Source organism: Medicago sativa, chromosome 2 (assembly GCF_051527215.1).
Source record: "Medicago sativa cultivar Bolivia chromosome 2, Bolivia_mono, whole genome shotgun sequence".
NCBI lineage: Eukaryota > Viridiplantae > Streptophyta > Magnoliopsida > Fabales > Fabaceae > Medicago > Medicago sativa.
The window spans coordinates 76,680,273-76,694,901 of NC_140750.1; the positions used below are offsets into that span (position 1 = coordinate 76,680,273).

The 14,629-nt window shown below is 33.8% G+C and overlaps 1 protein-coding gene and 2 pseudogenes across 3 annotated transcripts; 2 read left to right on the plus strand and 1 right to left on the minus strand.

Moving 5' to 3' along the window:
* Window positions 1–45: 45 nt before the first annotated feature.
* On the plus strand, window positions 46–6,964 carry LOC146950893 (auxin-binding protein ABP19b-like; annotated as a pseudogene). Its single transcript, XR_015027732.1, has 2 exons — window positions 46–1,472; window positions 1,516–6,964. The product of XR_015027732.1 is annotated as an auxin-binding protein ABP19b-like (transcript).
* Window positions 2,515–6,964, plus strand: LOC146950894 (uncharacterized). The gene has a single exon (XM_085746845.1). It carries the CDS (start codon window positions 2,515–2,517, stop codon window positions 2,920–2,922), a length of 408 nt encoding a protein of 135 aa, XP_085602971.1. The 3' UTR covers window positions 2,923–6,964.
* Window positions 4,429–9,504, minus strand: LOC146950895 (receptor-like protein kinase HERK 1 pseudogene; annotated as a pseudogene). Its single transcript, XR_015027731.1, has 3 exons — window positions 8,797–9,504; window positions 7,847–8,730; window positions 4,429–6,066 (listed from the first exon to the last, which is right to left on the minus strand). The product of XR_015027731.1 is annotated as a receptor-like protein kinase HERK 1 pseudogene (transcript).
* Between the last annotated feature and the right edge of the window lie 5,125 nt (window positions 9,505–14,629).

The following is a 14,629-nucleotide window of genomic DNA, read 5'->3' on the forward strand; positions in this document are numbered from 1 at the left end:
TTCTCTGGTTTCTTATACTGATCTAATATTCCAAGCCTAATATCGCCTATCAAATTGTTGTGAGTATTTGATTAGAAGAATCTTACTGAAAACCCTCAATTTGTCATATATGGAATTGAATCTATACTGTAACCAATCTTTAGTATTGAAATGTTGTGTTGAACTCTGTCAACTCCTGATGTTTTAGGTTTTAGTTTTTGATTTGAAACTGTTCGTGTATTACAATTTCACTGTCCAACCAATGCAATATTTCCAATTTTTCTAAGAAATCTGCAATATAATTTTGAATAACAAATACTATGTGATTGATGAGGATGTTATTGTGGGTGCCTTTAAACATCTTCAGTTGTGAAATTGAGTTATGACCAACTAGATTTTGGGTGCTCTTGTACTTCAATCTGTACTCGTGTAATGTGTATCCCGTATGTTTTTCCATCTGGAGAATTTAGAAATCTGGGTTAAGTTGTCTTCTTGAAGTAGGTGGTGAAGAAACTTGAGATTTCGTTTAAGAATTTAATATTGAATAATGCTGGAAAACTATCCCATTGGATCAATTTACTGCAGCATGATCCAGAAACCCCTGTCTGTTTGGAATTATGTCTTTGTGGATGCAGGATGTTGCGATGGTATTACTTATTGGGGTATGGTCATTAAAGACCAATGCAGTAGTGTGGTACTCTTGGCTTGTGAAACACAGGAAATTTGTGTTGATCCTACTCTTTCTGTAAGTTGAGAAAAGTGGAATTTGGAGAAATGCTGCAGGTATATTTTATAGAACTTGCAATACTTCACTTCGTTGCACTTAACGTGTGAGTTTTTCTACTAGGTTCTTTAGAAATAAAAATAATTATATAGTCTTGCATATAGTTCATAGCCTCAGTATCCTCATCATATTCTGCCTGCCTCTCTTACACAGAAAATTTGTTCAGCTATAAATTTCACGGCCTCTGTTAGCATATTCAATTTTGTCAATAACAAAAATATTCCTATTCGATCAACCTTCGCAAACCTTTCTTATCGTACATTCAATTTGTAATGATATTTAACCATGCAACATTTATGGAAGGATATTGTAAATTTCTGATAATAACAGTGTTGCTATTTATTTTCTTGACACCTCTTGAAGATTAAGATATGCAACTTTATGTTACTAGTGTCTAGACTACAATTCATGTAAACCAACACTGTTACAGTCCCAGAACCCCTTTCTGGTTATGCATGTAAACCAACTGAAAACCTGATTGTCAATGATTTCACTTTTTCTGGCATTCAGTCTAAGAAAGCAAACCATTGAATCATTCAACAATGTCAAGCTTACCCCGACAGTGATGAGTAAATTTCCAGCTCTCAACGGCATTGGTATCTCTATGGTTAGAGCAGAAGTGGGAGCGAAGGGAAGCTACTCTATGCACACACATTATGTTGCCACGGAATTTTTGATCATGGTGGCAGCTGAGCTTACAGATGGGTTGGTGATAGATGAAGAAGTGTTTGAAAAAACTATTAAAGCTGGAGAATGGAGATGTTATTGTGTTTCCTAAAGGATGCGTGCATTTCCTTGTCAACTCTGGTGCCAGAACAGCGGTTGCTTTTTCAGCTTTCACCACGGAAAATCCCGCTGGTTTCCAGTTTGCTGGCAACACCAAACCCTCCACTGTTACTCAAAAGACAGCTCTTCTTGATTTTGAATAAATCAAGAAGCTTAAGACTGTTACTACTATGGATGTTGTTTACGCACTTTAGAGGCGAGGGAAAAAGATTAGGGATGATGTTTTAATGAGAAGATTTGGGAGTAATTATGGTATGTGTATGCTGTGTGTTAGGTAGTTTACTTTTTTATGGCGATTATTGCACTTTGATTCCTCGAGTGTAGTGGACTGCATCAACCAAAACCTGTGTTTTGTGGCCATTAGGGACTGCTATTCTGCAAAGACATCATGAAACAGTGAGACTTATGATTTACCAGGAGTAGAGTAGAATTTAGATAGGGAATGCCTCCATGCTATGTACTATTTCTAGTTTTATTTTCTTCAATGAAAGTGATGTTTTAAGCTCCAATGAAAAGAGCAATGCAGTTTATCGAAAGAGTATGTGAGATGGTGTACAATTGGCACGAGAAAAGCGTGAGTTTTGCAAATTCAAAATGTTACATGATTTTATTAGTCAGGCGTATAGTTCATGCTAAGTGTTGCGTGAGATAAATCAATTCCATTGCTTAAACTAACATTATCTTAATATCTATGCTGTAAGATAGATTGGACTCTCCTTAATGCTAATAATCCATTTTAAAGGACACCTTAGCATGGAATATCCATATTTAGTTTTATATGTCATCAGATTTAATTAAATAACTGATTATGTCCCATCCCATTGCACTAATTTAATACACACAAGTAGACTATATTATCTCTTTGATGACTAAGATTTGGACTATATAAAAGCCTCACATTATTCTCATATTCTCCCTGCCTCTCATACACAAGTTAACTATTTAGTTTGTTCTTCACAAATTCCATGGCCTCTGTTTGCATATCCAATTGTGTCAATAACAAAAGTATTCCGATTCGACCAACCTTCACGAACCTCTACAAGTGGCCAGAATCAGAAGTAGAATTTGTGAAGACTATCAACTCAAACAATTATCGCGCCGGAGTTGAAGTTGATAGCCTCTCCTGCAGGCAAGTGTATATTAGAAGCTACAAATTCTCCAGGAAGAAATTGAGTGTTACCGAGAAGACCATAAAATATTTCAGCAGTGTAAAGAAGAGTGTGATTTGTGCTAGCAATATATTATATTGTAATAGTAAGGGTAATTGTAAGATTCTAGGGAGGGCTAAGTATATCACTCATGCTGCTGTGTCAGTCTATCATAGGTTGCTTTCTCGATCCGATAAGGTCCATGTGGCTCGTCATGATTTCTAATGTTGCGTGGTTGTTTGTTTTTGTGGTCGATTGGCATATGAACACAAGTATAGTGTCACTCATGCTTCTTTAATACTTCTGAGATTCGAATAAAAACTAGCTCTGCACTTTATATGTGCCTTAGAATGCATTATAATTCTGAGAAGGGACTTGGTCTAAGAGGGACAGAGATGATTTTTTAAGGTTTGTATGTATGTGTAATGAACGTTACTCTATTATATATGTGGAATGCGACGTTGATGCGATAATAGATACTACTGTATGGATTTATTTATTGCATTGACATTGAAATATTTAACTCATTTAATCTAACATGTGTAACTGTAAGCTATTAATAAGACTATAGTAGGCTTTGGAGTTTCTGTTGTACAAGCCGGCTAAAAATGGTGTATCTAATCTGATTAGATGAAAATGGTATATTTTTTATAGTCTAAAAGAAAAGACTAAAATGGGTTTCTTATCACCACAACTGACTCCACAAAAAGAAAAGACTAGTAGTATTTTCCATGATAGGGATGGACACCAGATTTAGAGCACTAAGAAGGAAAATAGTCCAAAAGAGAATTTGTCAAGCACTCATCAACTTTTTATTTTTATTTATTCTGATGCTTGTGTTTTGATGATGATGGCTAGTGGGAAAAGATAAGTTAAGCCTTCAATTAGTTTGTGTTTTAAGAACATATATTACTGGTGTTACATTATTTCTCTATCAGTTGCAACCATAGAAGTTTCTGCTACTTTATTACCTGCATGATGTATCACATGTTCAAGTTCCATGACAAGTTTTATCATGATTTTGTGTCTGTTTTGTTCTTTGCTGACTTGAATGAATTTGTAGGATTGATTCTAGCTAAATATGAGTTATTTGTAAGTGATTTATGTTTGGATGTATTCATCTAAAAATTGGTTGAACAATCAATTCAAGGCTAAAAATCAATTGTAGTTTACACTGCTTGTATCAATTTTACCAGAGAACATCCAAACATATCAGTGTCAAGTTTACACCTCAAGAATCAATTTTGTCTCATCAAAAGTGGAACCAAACATACAATGCATACATATTTTATAGTTGAATGAATTTACCACCGGACTTGTTGATGAATCATGTTGGTTGATTTGATTTGAAAATGTATTTTAATTCAAATATGGATTATAGGATATATTACGATCCCATTCCAGGAAAAACAGTTGTTAGTTAAAGTAGTTTCATCTATTATTAGTTAGTGGTTGTTACTTTCTATCACTCTTGCAGCCTTGCAGGCTGCATATATCAGCTTGTACTCTTCCATATATAAGCATTTCATCATGTTTGTTTGATTAACTTGAATGAAAAACTATTCACAAACTTGTACTCTTTGACACTAACACACACAGAAACAGGCATGCTATCATATGCCAATTTGATTTACATGAAAATAAATTATTCACAAACCTGTTCTCTCTTTGAAAATTTGAATCAAGCATGTTATCATATGCCTATTTGATTAAGCATGAAATCACTGTCAGTTTAGTATAACTTAATACATAATAACAAATGAAATTACAACAGGCCTTAATCTTTAATATGAAAGAAAAATATAAAACAATGAGAACTTAAGCCAATTTTCAGATTCAGGTATTTCTCTGATTGATAAGGTACATCTAAATAGTTGCACAACTTTTGCATTCAATTTTTAAGATAGACCAGTGCAAATCTCTGATTACCAATTAAGCATGTTTCAATAACTCCATCTTTCTTTTCAAATCTATGAAGTTCTTCAGTCTTCTATGTTGTGAGAGACTATGGAAGCACATGCACAAACATTGACACAAACAACGGTAATCATTTGAGAATGTGGAATAATCGAGTGTAACCACGTGTCAGTTTTGCATGAATGTCCGACACCGTCATGTATTGGACACCTGACACGGGTTCAATGTGAAGTGTCGGTGCTACATAGGTTGCAGAGAAACTCTCTGCTACCTACGTAGCACTGACACTTCACATTGAAGGTGTGTCCGGTGAGAATACTGCAATACATAATTTAGAAAAGGGGACCTCATCTACCCTCAGACTTCACCAACTGTGATAATACCCTCCTCTTAGAAACACCGGAAAGATCATCCACACTAGAAGCAGACGAAGAAACATTTGCATCCTGGTAGAAATGGTTGACCTGTTGAGAGAGTTCGCCAATCATATTTGTGCTGTTTTCTTCGAGATCACCTTGAACATGCTTCTTGAAGTTGAAGAGGATACTCTAAATTCAAGAATACATCTCCCACTGAAGGCTTGTCAACACCATAATCAACCAAAGCATTTTTCAGCAGTTTCTGCAGACTTCCTAAGAGAATATGGCTTGATTTTCCTGCGAGTGCTGTATCAATGACTCGTTCCAACTGTCTTTTTTTTCTGATATTTCATCACCCATTCTGCTAAGTTCACCATTTCCCTAGGAAGCAATGGATCTATGACAGGCCTTGCACAGAGAACTACACCAAAGGATCGAGGCACCCAAAACTCCCCTTGCGCCTGTGCTCACATGCATTTGATTGAGCTTGGGACCGGTTTCTGACAATCTGAAATCCGCAACTTTAGCCATTAAGTTTTCGACAAGTAAGATATTTTGCAGACTTCACGTCACGGTGAATAACCGCATTAGCAAGAAGGTAATGATGTCCTCTAGCAGATCCAATGCATATTTCAAGTCTCTCCTTCCAACTTAAGCTTGGGAGTCCCGACCGTGTAGACGACTCTGAGAGTTCCCTTCACCATGTATTCATGTATAAGGATCATTTCATTATTTTCATCACAATAACCAATCAAAGACACCAGATGTCGCAGGCAGAACTGAGATAACATTTCAATTTCAGTTCGAAACCCTGGTGCAACCGTGCATTCCCTCTCTTCACTACCAATTTCCTGCCATCCATTAACTCTCCCTTGTATACTTTCGCAAAACCCCCAACCCCAATAATCCAACTCTCAACAAATTGTTTGTACCATCTTGAACTTATGCAAAAGGAACATGATACTCAAAGTTTGAAGCAGCATTTATTGTCGTGCCATTGGAATATTTACTTCCCATTGTATGTGATTGTATCATTGACGGATAATGGAATCCGTGCTTTGACTGCCTTTGTCTTGCCAGCCACTTCCTTTTCCTGCACAGTACACAACAAACTCCGGCGAGCATTGTTATGTTTTACGAAAGGATTTGAACACAAAAGGCAAGAAAGCGTTAAATGTACCAAACAAGGAGGGGTAGGTGTAACTAGGAGGGGTAGGTGTAATTAGGAGTATTTAACACATTCTCCGCTTTCGTGTTGCTGGCATTTCGTAAAAACTAGCATTTCTCAACTCCAGCCAAGACCAATGCACTCATTACCCTGACACTCACACCAGCCATCACACAACTTTACTAGAACTCGAACCAGAAGTAACTTCTTTGCAAGACCAAAACAAACAATCAAACAAACAAAAATATATATATTTAGGGTCTATTCGGATTGACTTATTTGATCTTACATGCTTGCGTAAGCGCTTGTGACTGTTCAAAAGAGCTTATAGAAACAACTTATTACATGTTCATTAGTTGTTTTCAGCTTATTTCCATAAACTCTTTAGGATAACTTATGAAAATCGCTTATAACTTATATAAAAACAATTTAACTTTGTTTTATCTTTTGTTATAGAAATAACTTATACATAAGCACTTATGCTACGAGCATTTAATTAAACTATTTATCCAAACACAACTTCAGCCGATGAAAAGTCCTCACTCTCCCATTGACAAGCAAAGCACATTAATCCTTTAAATGAACAACAAACAAATCACATCAATCATTCATTAAATTTGCCAATATTGTGATGCAAATGATATAGATGTGTTATCTTAACGATTTTAAATCAACTGAAGATAGCAGGCATTCTACCTCAACTGTTGGTTCTTCTTCCTTCTTCATCTTCATCTTCGTTCTTTACTGGTGCTTTCATGTTAAAGTAAAGGCAAAAATACACAATTCGTCCCTTAACTTAATTAGGTAACACTTTAGTCCTTTATCTTTTTTTTGTCCCGATTTAGTCCTTTATGTTATAAAATGTCAACAATGTTATCCTTTTTATCAAAAAAAAAAAAAAATCAAAAACTCAAAAAAAAAAAAAAAAAAAATCAAAAACTCATCAAACTCATAAACAAACCCAAATCTTCATTATACAAATCAAGAAACTCAAATTTCATTGAAAAAATATCATTAAAAATGATAAGATATTGTCATTTTAAAACATAAAGGACTAAATCGGGACTAAAAAAAGATAAAGGACTAAAGTGTTACCTAAAATTAAGTTAAGGGACGAATTGTGTAATTTTGCCTAAAGTAAATGTCATACTAAACGTCCCACATCCACAAAAATAACAGAAAAGTGGAGGCATAAATTAGGAAGTGCATGTCAAACGTTTGATTAAATGTTTAGTACTAGTTGCATTATAAACACACGGGGCTTTACATGTAAACATACCTCTGAGCTTTGTGCGAATTCAATTCAACTAATAACTAAATTTTCCCCTTCCTAATTAAATAAGTTCCTGTTAAATTTTAATTTGTTTAATTATTTTTAAAATATTGAATGATTTTTTTGCAAACATGTGTTAGACACCAACCACACCTTCAATGTGAAATGCTAGTGCTACAAAGGTTGGAGAGAGCTACTGATCTGAAGACAAACAACAAAAACGATAAAAGAAGAATCCTATTTGTATGTTTGGAAACTCGGCTAACTTGCCATTCTCGCGTTACGAGGCAATGTCACCGCTGAAAAATAAAAGCTAGAAGGCGTGGCTTCTTCCGAAACGCACGTCTGCGGCAAAGTAACCGCTGGAACAAACAGGCACCATACCTAATTTATCATTTCCCTAGGGAGCAATAGATTTATGAAAGGCTTTACCCTGCTAGTGTTGTATCTGTGATTTGTTCCAACTATCCTTTTCTCTGACATTTCATCTCCATTCTGCTAATTTCACCATTTCCCTAGGAAGCGATAGATCTATGACAGGCTTTGCACCGAGAACTTTAAACAAAACTATACCAAAGGAACACACATCAGACTTTTACTCCTCTTCAATGCCACTTTCCTGCCATCCCTTAACTCTCCCTGGTGCAGCGCTTAAAAGAATCCATGTCTTTGACTGCCTTTGTCTTGCCAACCTCTTCCTTTTCCTGCACAACAAACTCCGACCAAGACCAACGCACTGACTACCCTGAGACTCACACCAGCTATCACACCAACCTTAATATAACTTGAACCAATAGTAAGTTCCTAGCAAGACCAAAACAAACAAGCAAAAACATATATATTTAGGGTCTATTAGGATTGACTTATTTGACCTTACCTGCTTGCATAAAAACTAGTGAGACTGTTTTAGAGAACTTGTAGAAACCACTTATTACATGTCAATCAGTTGTTTTCACCTTATTCCATAAACTCATCAGGATAACTTATGAAAATCGCTCATAGATTGTATAAAAGCAATTTTATTGTATATTTTGTCACAAAAATAACTTATACATAAGCACTTAATTAAACCATTTATCAAACACGACTTGATACATCAGCACTTAATTGTCAAGCAAATCACATTAATGTAATTCCAAATTAACAACAAACAAATAACATCAATCATACAATAAATTTTGCAATATTGTGATGCAAATGATATAAATGTTGATCTATGATACTCACGTCACGTTGACCATAGATTGATGACGCGAGGTGTTCTCCGGAATCCATGGCGAAAGCCCCATTGCCGGTGAGACGGAAAGGGGTGGTACCTGCACATACGCCCGTCAGATGATAAACAAGGAGAATGTGAGGTTTTTGGAAGAGAATGAACTTACTTGGAATTACTTGGAATTGCGTAAGGGAGTGTTAAGCTTAGATCTTTTCTCTTCAAACTAAGAAGAAACTTCCAACCAAGAGGCAACAATCTCCAAAATCAGCAGGAGAGTGTGTTCATGGCCAGCGGCGAAGCTAGAGTAATTTTCACCAGGGGGCCAAATACAAAGAAATTTTTTGAGGCTAAGAATTTTTTTTTTAAATTTATATATTAAATTTAAGAGTTAAATACTCCCTCCGTTTTAAAATGAGTGTCGCTTTAGCCAAAAAAAATTGTTTCAAAATGAATGTCACTTTCAGTTTCCAATGTAATAATAACTTTTTCTTTTCAATTGTACCCCCAATTAACACTCTGCACACTAATTCCAAAGTATTACTTTTAAAATTAACCAATAGTTAATAAGGATAATTTGGTAAAATAATCATTCTCTTTCTTTTAATCATTATATTTCTTAATATGTGTGTAAACACCTAAAACGACACTCATTTTAAAACGGAGGGAGTATGTTTAATCTCTATAAAATCAAGCTTCAAGGTGTTAAATATATTTCATAATTGAATATTTGCTAAATAGACTTACAATTTCTTTTTGGAGAATGTTAACCGGTGCCCCCGGGGCATTGGTTAAGCACCAAAAGAAGTAAGTTTTTAATAAAAAGTAACGTAATTATTACTTGATACAAAGTCACAGTTCATATTTCCAAGACAGAACTTCTATTTATAGATTCCTTAACCAGTGCCCCGGGGGCACCGGTTAACAAGACCCTTTCTTTTTTGATGTAAACAAATAAGCTATGTGTATTCAACTATCGTTCATTTTGTTTGACAATTGATAATTTTTATTGCTAATAATGTTTTTACTATAGTTATTTCTAGAGATCGGATTGTCAAAATAAAACAAATAAGTTTATTAATCAAGTAATAATTTTTTGGCTTAATTACTATTTTGGTCCCTAAAGTTATTTGTTGGTTACATTTTGGTCTCATAAGTTATTAACGTTACAATTTGGTCCCTTAAGTTATTTGTTGGTTACATTTTGGTCCCATAAGTTATTAACGTTACAATTTGGTCCCTTAACTTAATTTTTGGTTTTGTTTTGGTCCCTTAACTTATTTTTTGGTTTCGTTTTTGTACCTTAACTCTAATAACATAAAGGACCAGAGTGGTTGACGGAGGAAGAGTTAAGGTACCAAAACGAAACCAAAAAATAAGTTAAGGGACCAAATTGTAATGTTAATAACTTATGGGACCAAGATGTAACCAACAAATAACTTAAGGGACCAAATTGTAACGTTAATAACTTATGAGACCAAAATGTAACCAACAAATAACTTAAGGGACCAAATCATTAATTAAGCCTAATTTTTTAGCCTTTTAATTTATGCTAATTGTTTGTAAATGAATTTGTTTGAGGTAGCTAAAAATATATTATTAGGGTAGCTAACTATATTAATACACTTAATTATTGAATAAAAATAAAACATTTGGGGTAGCCAAAGCTACCCCACCAATACAAAGGGATTCACCCCTGTTCATGGCAACAAAACCCATACATGTGGTTACGCGCCCGAACCAAACCCAATTTGACGGGTTTTCCCCGTTTTGACTGGGTTTGGGTATGAGTTTGGGTTTTCCCCGATTTGAAAACACGGGTATGGGATGGGTAACGGGTATATAGGTACCCACACCGAACCCTTACCCAAACCCGTCCCGAATGCAGAAAATTACTTTATGTTGATATGCCCTGTTTATTTTGTTTGATAATTGTCGTGTTATAAAAACTACCATTGATATTTAAATGTTCAACTAAATTAATCAGTTTAACAAATGTTAAAGTGAGCATATTACTGGATAATGCATTAAAAAAATTCTCTAGGGCTTGCAAAAAAACTTCTATCTTTTATTAAAAAAAAATTATTTAATGCGGGGACGGGGATGAGGCGGGGATATCCGAATCCGTCGGGACGGGGATGAGGTTCAATTTCTCATCCCCGTTGGATATGGGTAAGGTAATGAGTAAGTATATGAGAATCGGGTATGACGATGGGGAATGTAAAACATGTCCCCACCCTACCCCATTGCCATTTGGCTCACTCGTGAAAATTGAAAAATGCTTCTTTGGTCTTCACTAGTGTTTTCTTCTCCTACACAAGAGAAAACCTTGTCTCCCGTGTACAACCAAACGTCCCACATTGACAACTATAACAAAAAAGTGGAGCGATAAATAAAGAAGAATAAGTGTTTATTGAATAAATGTTTAATTATTAGTATTAGTTGCATCGTTAATTCATGTGTTCAGTCTTCATTTATAATACAAATTGTATAAATGGCGTCTCTGACAATGAATTCTTAGTTCAACTGATGGTTAATTTTTAGTTTCTCTAAATTCTTAGTTCAATTGATGGTTAATTTTTAGTTTCTCTAAATATATAATTTTTCAAAAAAATAATAATAACATTCATGATATATTTTTCAATTTAATTACTATTATTATTATTAGCGAAAAAATAATAATAATATTCATGATATATTTTTTGAAATTATAAACAGTGTTTTTTTTATGAAATTTTCATTTTGATTAAAACTAAAAAAAATATAAATGTTTGTTGCTTTTAAGTTATAAAAAATCAAATTAACTAACTATCATAAAAAAAAAACTAACCATTATTATCTATTTCAACGACACCGACAATAATACAATATAACAAAAAATATAATCTAAATTCTTTTTTTAATGACACCAAGATAAATTTTATTATAGAAAAAGTTGTTTAAGGGTATAATTGAAATGATGAAAAAGTAAGTATAAATATACTCATCTAGTTTGTTACACTTTTTAAATAATAATGGAAAAAAATATATATTCATATCGTGTTTGTTACATTTATTTTAATATTTAAATTTATTCTTATCTATTTGTTACATGTGTTAGTTGTATTGAAAATTGAGGGTATTTTTGGTAAGAAAAAATCCAACGCAAAAGTGCTGAAAGGGGTAGTTTTGTTTATATATAGTATAGATATAGATTTTGGTCAAGTAGTCTAGTTGATAGAATTCATCTTTTTTAAGGTGAATAAGTGAGGTGTCCAACGTTTGAACCCCGACCCCGGCATATAACAATGTATGTCCCTGCCAACTGAGTTATGCTTACATAAACTTATTATATTTTTTAATTTATTGTCCTAACCAAATGAAGTCGGACAAACTATCATGTGCTTTCTAGTTATATAAATAATACACTTATAGTTCATACTAATATGTTGCTTGGGATGAATCATTTCAATTGATCGATCCATTCCTTAAAGTAACATTATGCTAGTACGTGCAACATATAAGTTGTATGATAGAAATGACTCTTTTCGATGTTAATTTTTTTTTTTAATTGTTTGGTTTCTTAGGAAATGAACTCTGATAGTTTGAATTTTCGGTAATGAGGTAAGTATAATCTGATCAAAAATTGTTTCACCCAAAATTCAAATATATATTCTCTCAAACTGTTTGTCGTTTGACGAACTCATTAACCACTTCAACCCAATTGAAAGTTGTAAGATAGATACGACTCTTCTCGATGTTAATTTTTTTTTAATCGTTTGGTTTCTTAGGAAATGAACTCTGATAGTTTGAATTTTCGGTAATGAGATAAGTATAATCTGATCAAGAATTGTTTCACCCAAAATTCAAATATATATTCTCTCAAACTATTCGTCGATTGACGAACTCATTAACCACTTCAACCCAATTGATTTGTTCATATTAAATATCCATAATTAATTTTAAATGTCATAGGGTTTAATTAATAACTGATTATGTCACATCCCGTTGCACTAAAAAACTGATTATGTCACATACCATCACACTAATTTAATTCAAACAAGTAGACTTGTACCAAAAAAAAAAAAAAATTCAAATAATTAGACTATATTATCTCTGTGATGACTAAGATTTGGACTATATAAAAGCCTCACTGCCTCTCAAACAACACTCCAACTATTTTGTTTATTCTTCACAAATTCCATGGCCTCTGTTTTCATATCCAATTGTGTCAATAACAAAAGTATTTTGATTCGACCAACTCTACAATATCCAATTGTGTCAATAACAAAAGTATTCTGATTCGACCAACTCTACAAGTGGCCAAAATCAGAAGTAGAATTTGTGAAGACTATCATCTCAAACAACTATCGTGACAGAGTTGAAGTTGATAGCCTCTCCTGCAGGCAAGTGTATCTGAGAAGTTACAAATTCTCCAGGAAGAAATTGAGTGTTACCGAGAAGACCATAAAATATTTCAGCAGTGTAAAGGAGAGTGTGATTTGTGCTAGCAATATATTATATTGTAATAGTAAGGGTAATCGTAAGATTCTATGGAGGGCTAAGTATATCACTCATGCTGCTGCGTCAGTCTATCATAGGTTGCTTTCTCGATCTGATAAGGTCCATGTGGCTCGTCATGATTTCTAATGTTGCGTGGATGTTTGTTCTTGTGGTGGATCAGTGTCCAATAAGAATAAGGATCAAAGCTATAGTTTGTAGTTTCTATTAAATCATGGTCGATTGGCATATGAACGCGAGTATAGTAAGTGTAGAACTAGTGAAATCAAACATATAGGCTATCATACATCTTCTCCTTTGATCAATTACTGGTTTTAATATGTGCAATCTATATTTACACTTATAGTATCTTCTTTCTTGTAACCTCTTTTTTTCAAGTCAAATAAATGTTTGCTTGCTTTTAGTTAAGCATATTAATATTAATATTACAGTTGTTATCTTCTTTAATATCCATGAGACTTGAATAAAAACTAGCTCTACCCTATTCTATGGTACACAATGAAAATAATAATTATGTGCCATATAATTCTGAGAAGGGACCTAGTCTAAGTGGGACAGAGATGATTTTAATAAGGTTTGTATGTACGTGTCATGAAAGTTACTCTACTACATACGTGTTACTTTGCGTAATGTTAGTCAAAAGTGGAATGAGACGTTGAATGTGATAAGCTATTAATAAGACTATAGTAGGCTTTGGAGTTTCTGTTGTACAAGCCGGCTAAGAATATATAATACTGGTGTGACATTGTTTCTTTATCAGTTGCAACCATAGAAGTTTCTGCGACTTTATTACCTGTATGATGTATCACATGTTCAAGTTCCATGACAAGTTTTATCCTGATTGTGTCTGTTTTGATCATTGGTGACAAAAGTGGATTTGAATGAATTTTGTATGATTGATTCTAGTTAATAGTGAGTTAAATGTAAGCGATTTATGTTTGGATGCATTAATTCATCTAAAAATTGGTCGAACAATAAGTTCAAGGCTAAAAATCAATTGTTGTTTACACCGTTTGTATCAGTTTTACCGGAGAACATCCAAAGGCTTGAATGAATTTATCCCCGGGCTTGTTGATGAATCATGTTGGTTGATTTGATTTGATTTGACAATGTATTTTACTTCAAATATGGATTATAGGATATATCATGATCGCATTCCAGGAAAAACAGTTAGTGTTTCTTACTTTTTGTTACTCTTGCAGCTGCTGATCTAGCTTTAACTATCCGATGATTGAGTTTTAGTAGTTTCATCATTTCTGTTTGATTAACTTGAATGGACAATTATTCACAAACTTGTACTCTTTGACACTAACACACACAGAAACAAGCATGTTATCTATGCCTATTTAATTAACATGAAAATAAATTATTCACAAACTTGTTCTCTTTTTGACAATTTGAACCAAGTTATAGAATACTTGTTGTGAAAGTGACTCAAAATTGGAGTTTGGAGGCCAAAATTGATGTTTGCTGAAAGTACAAATCGGTGGCCGATTTGGAAA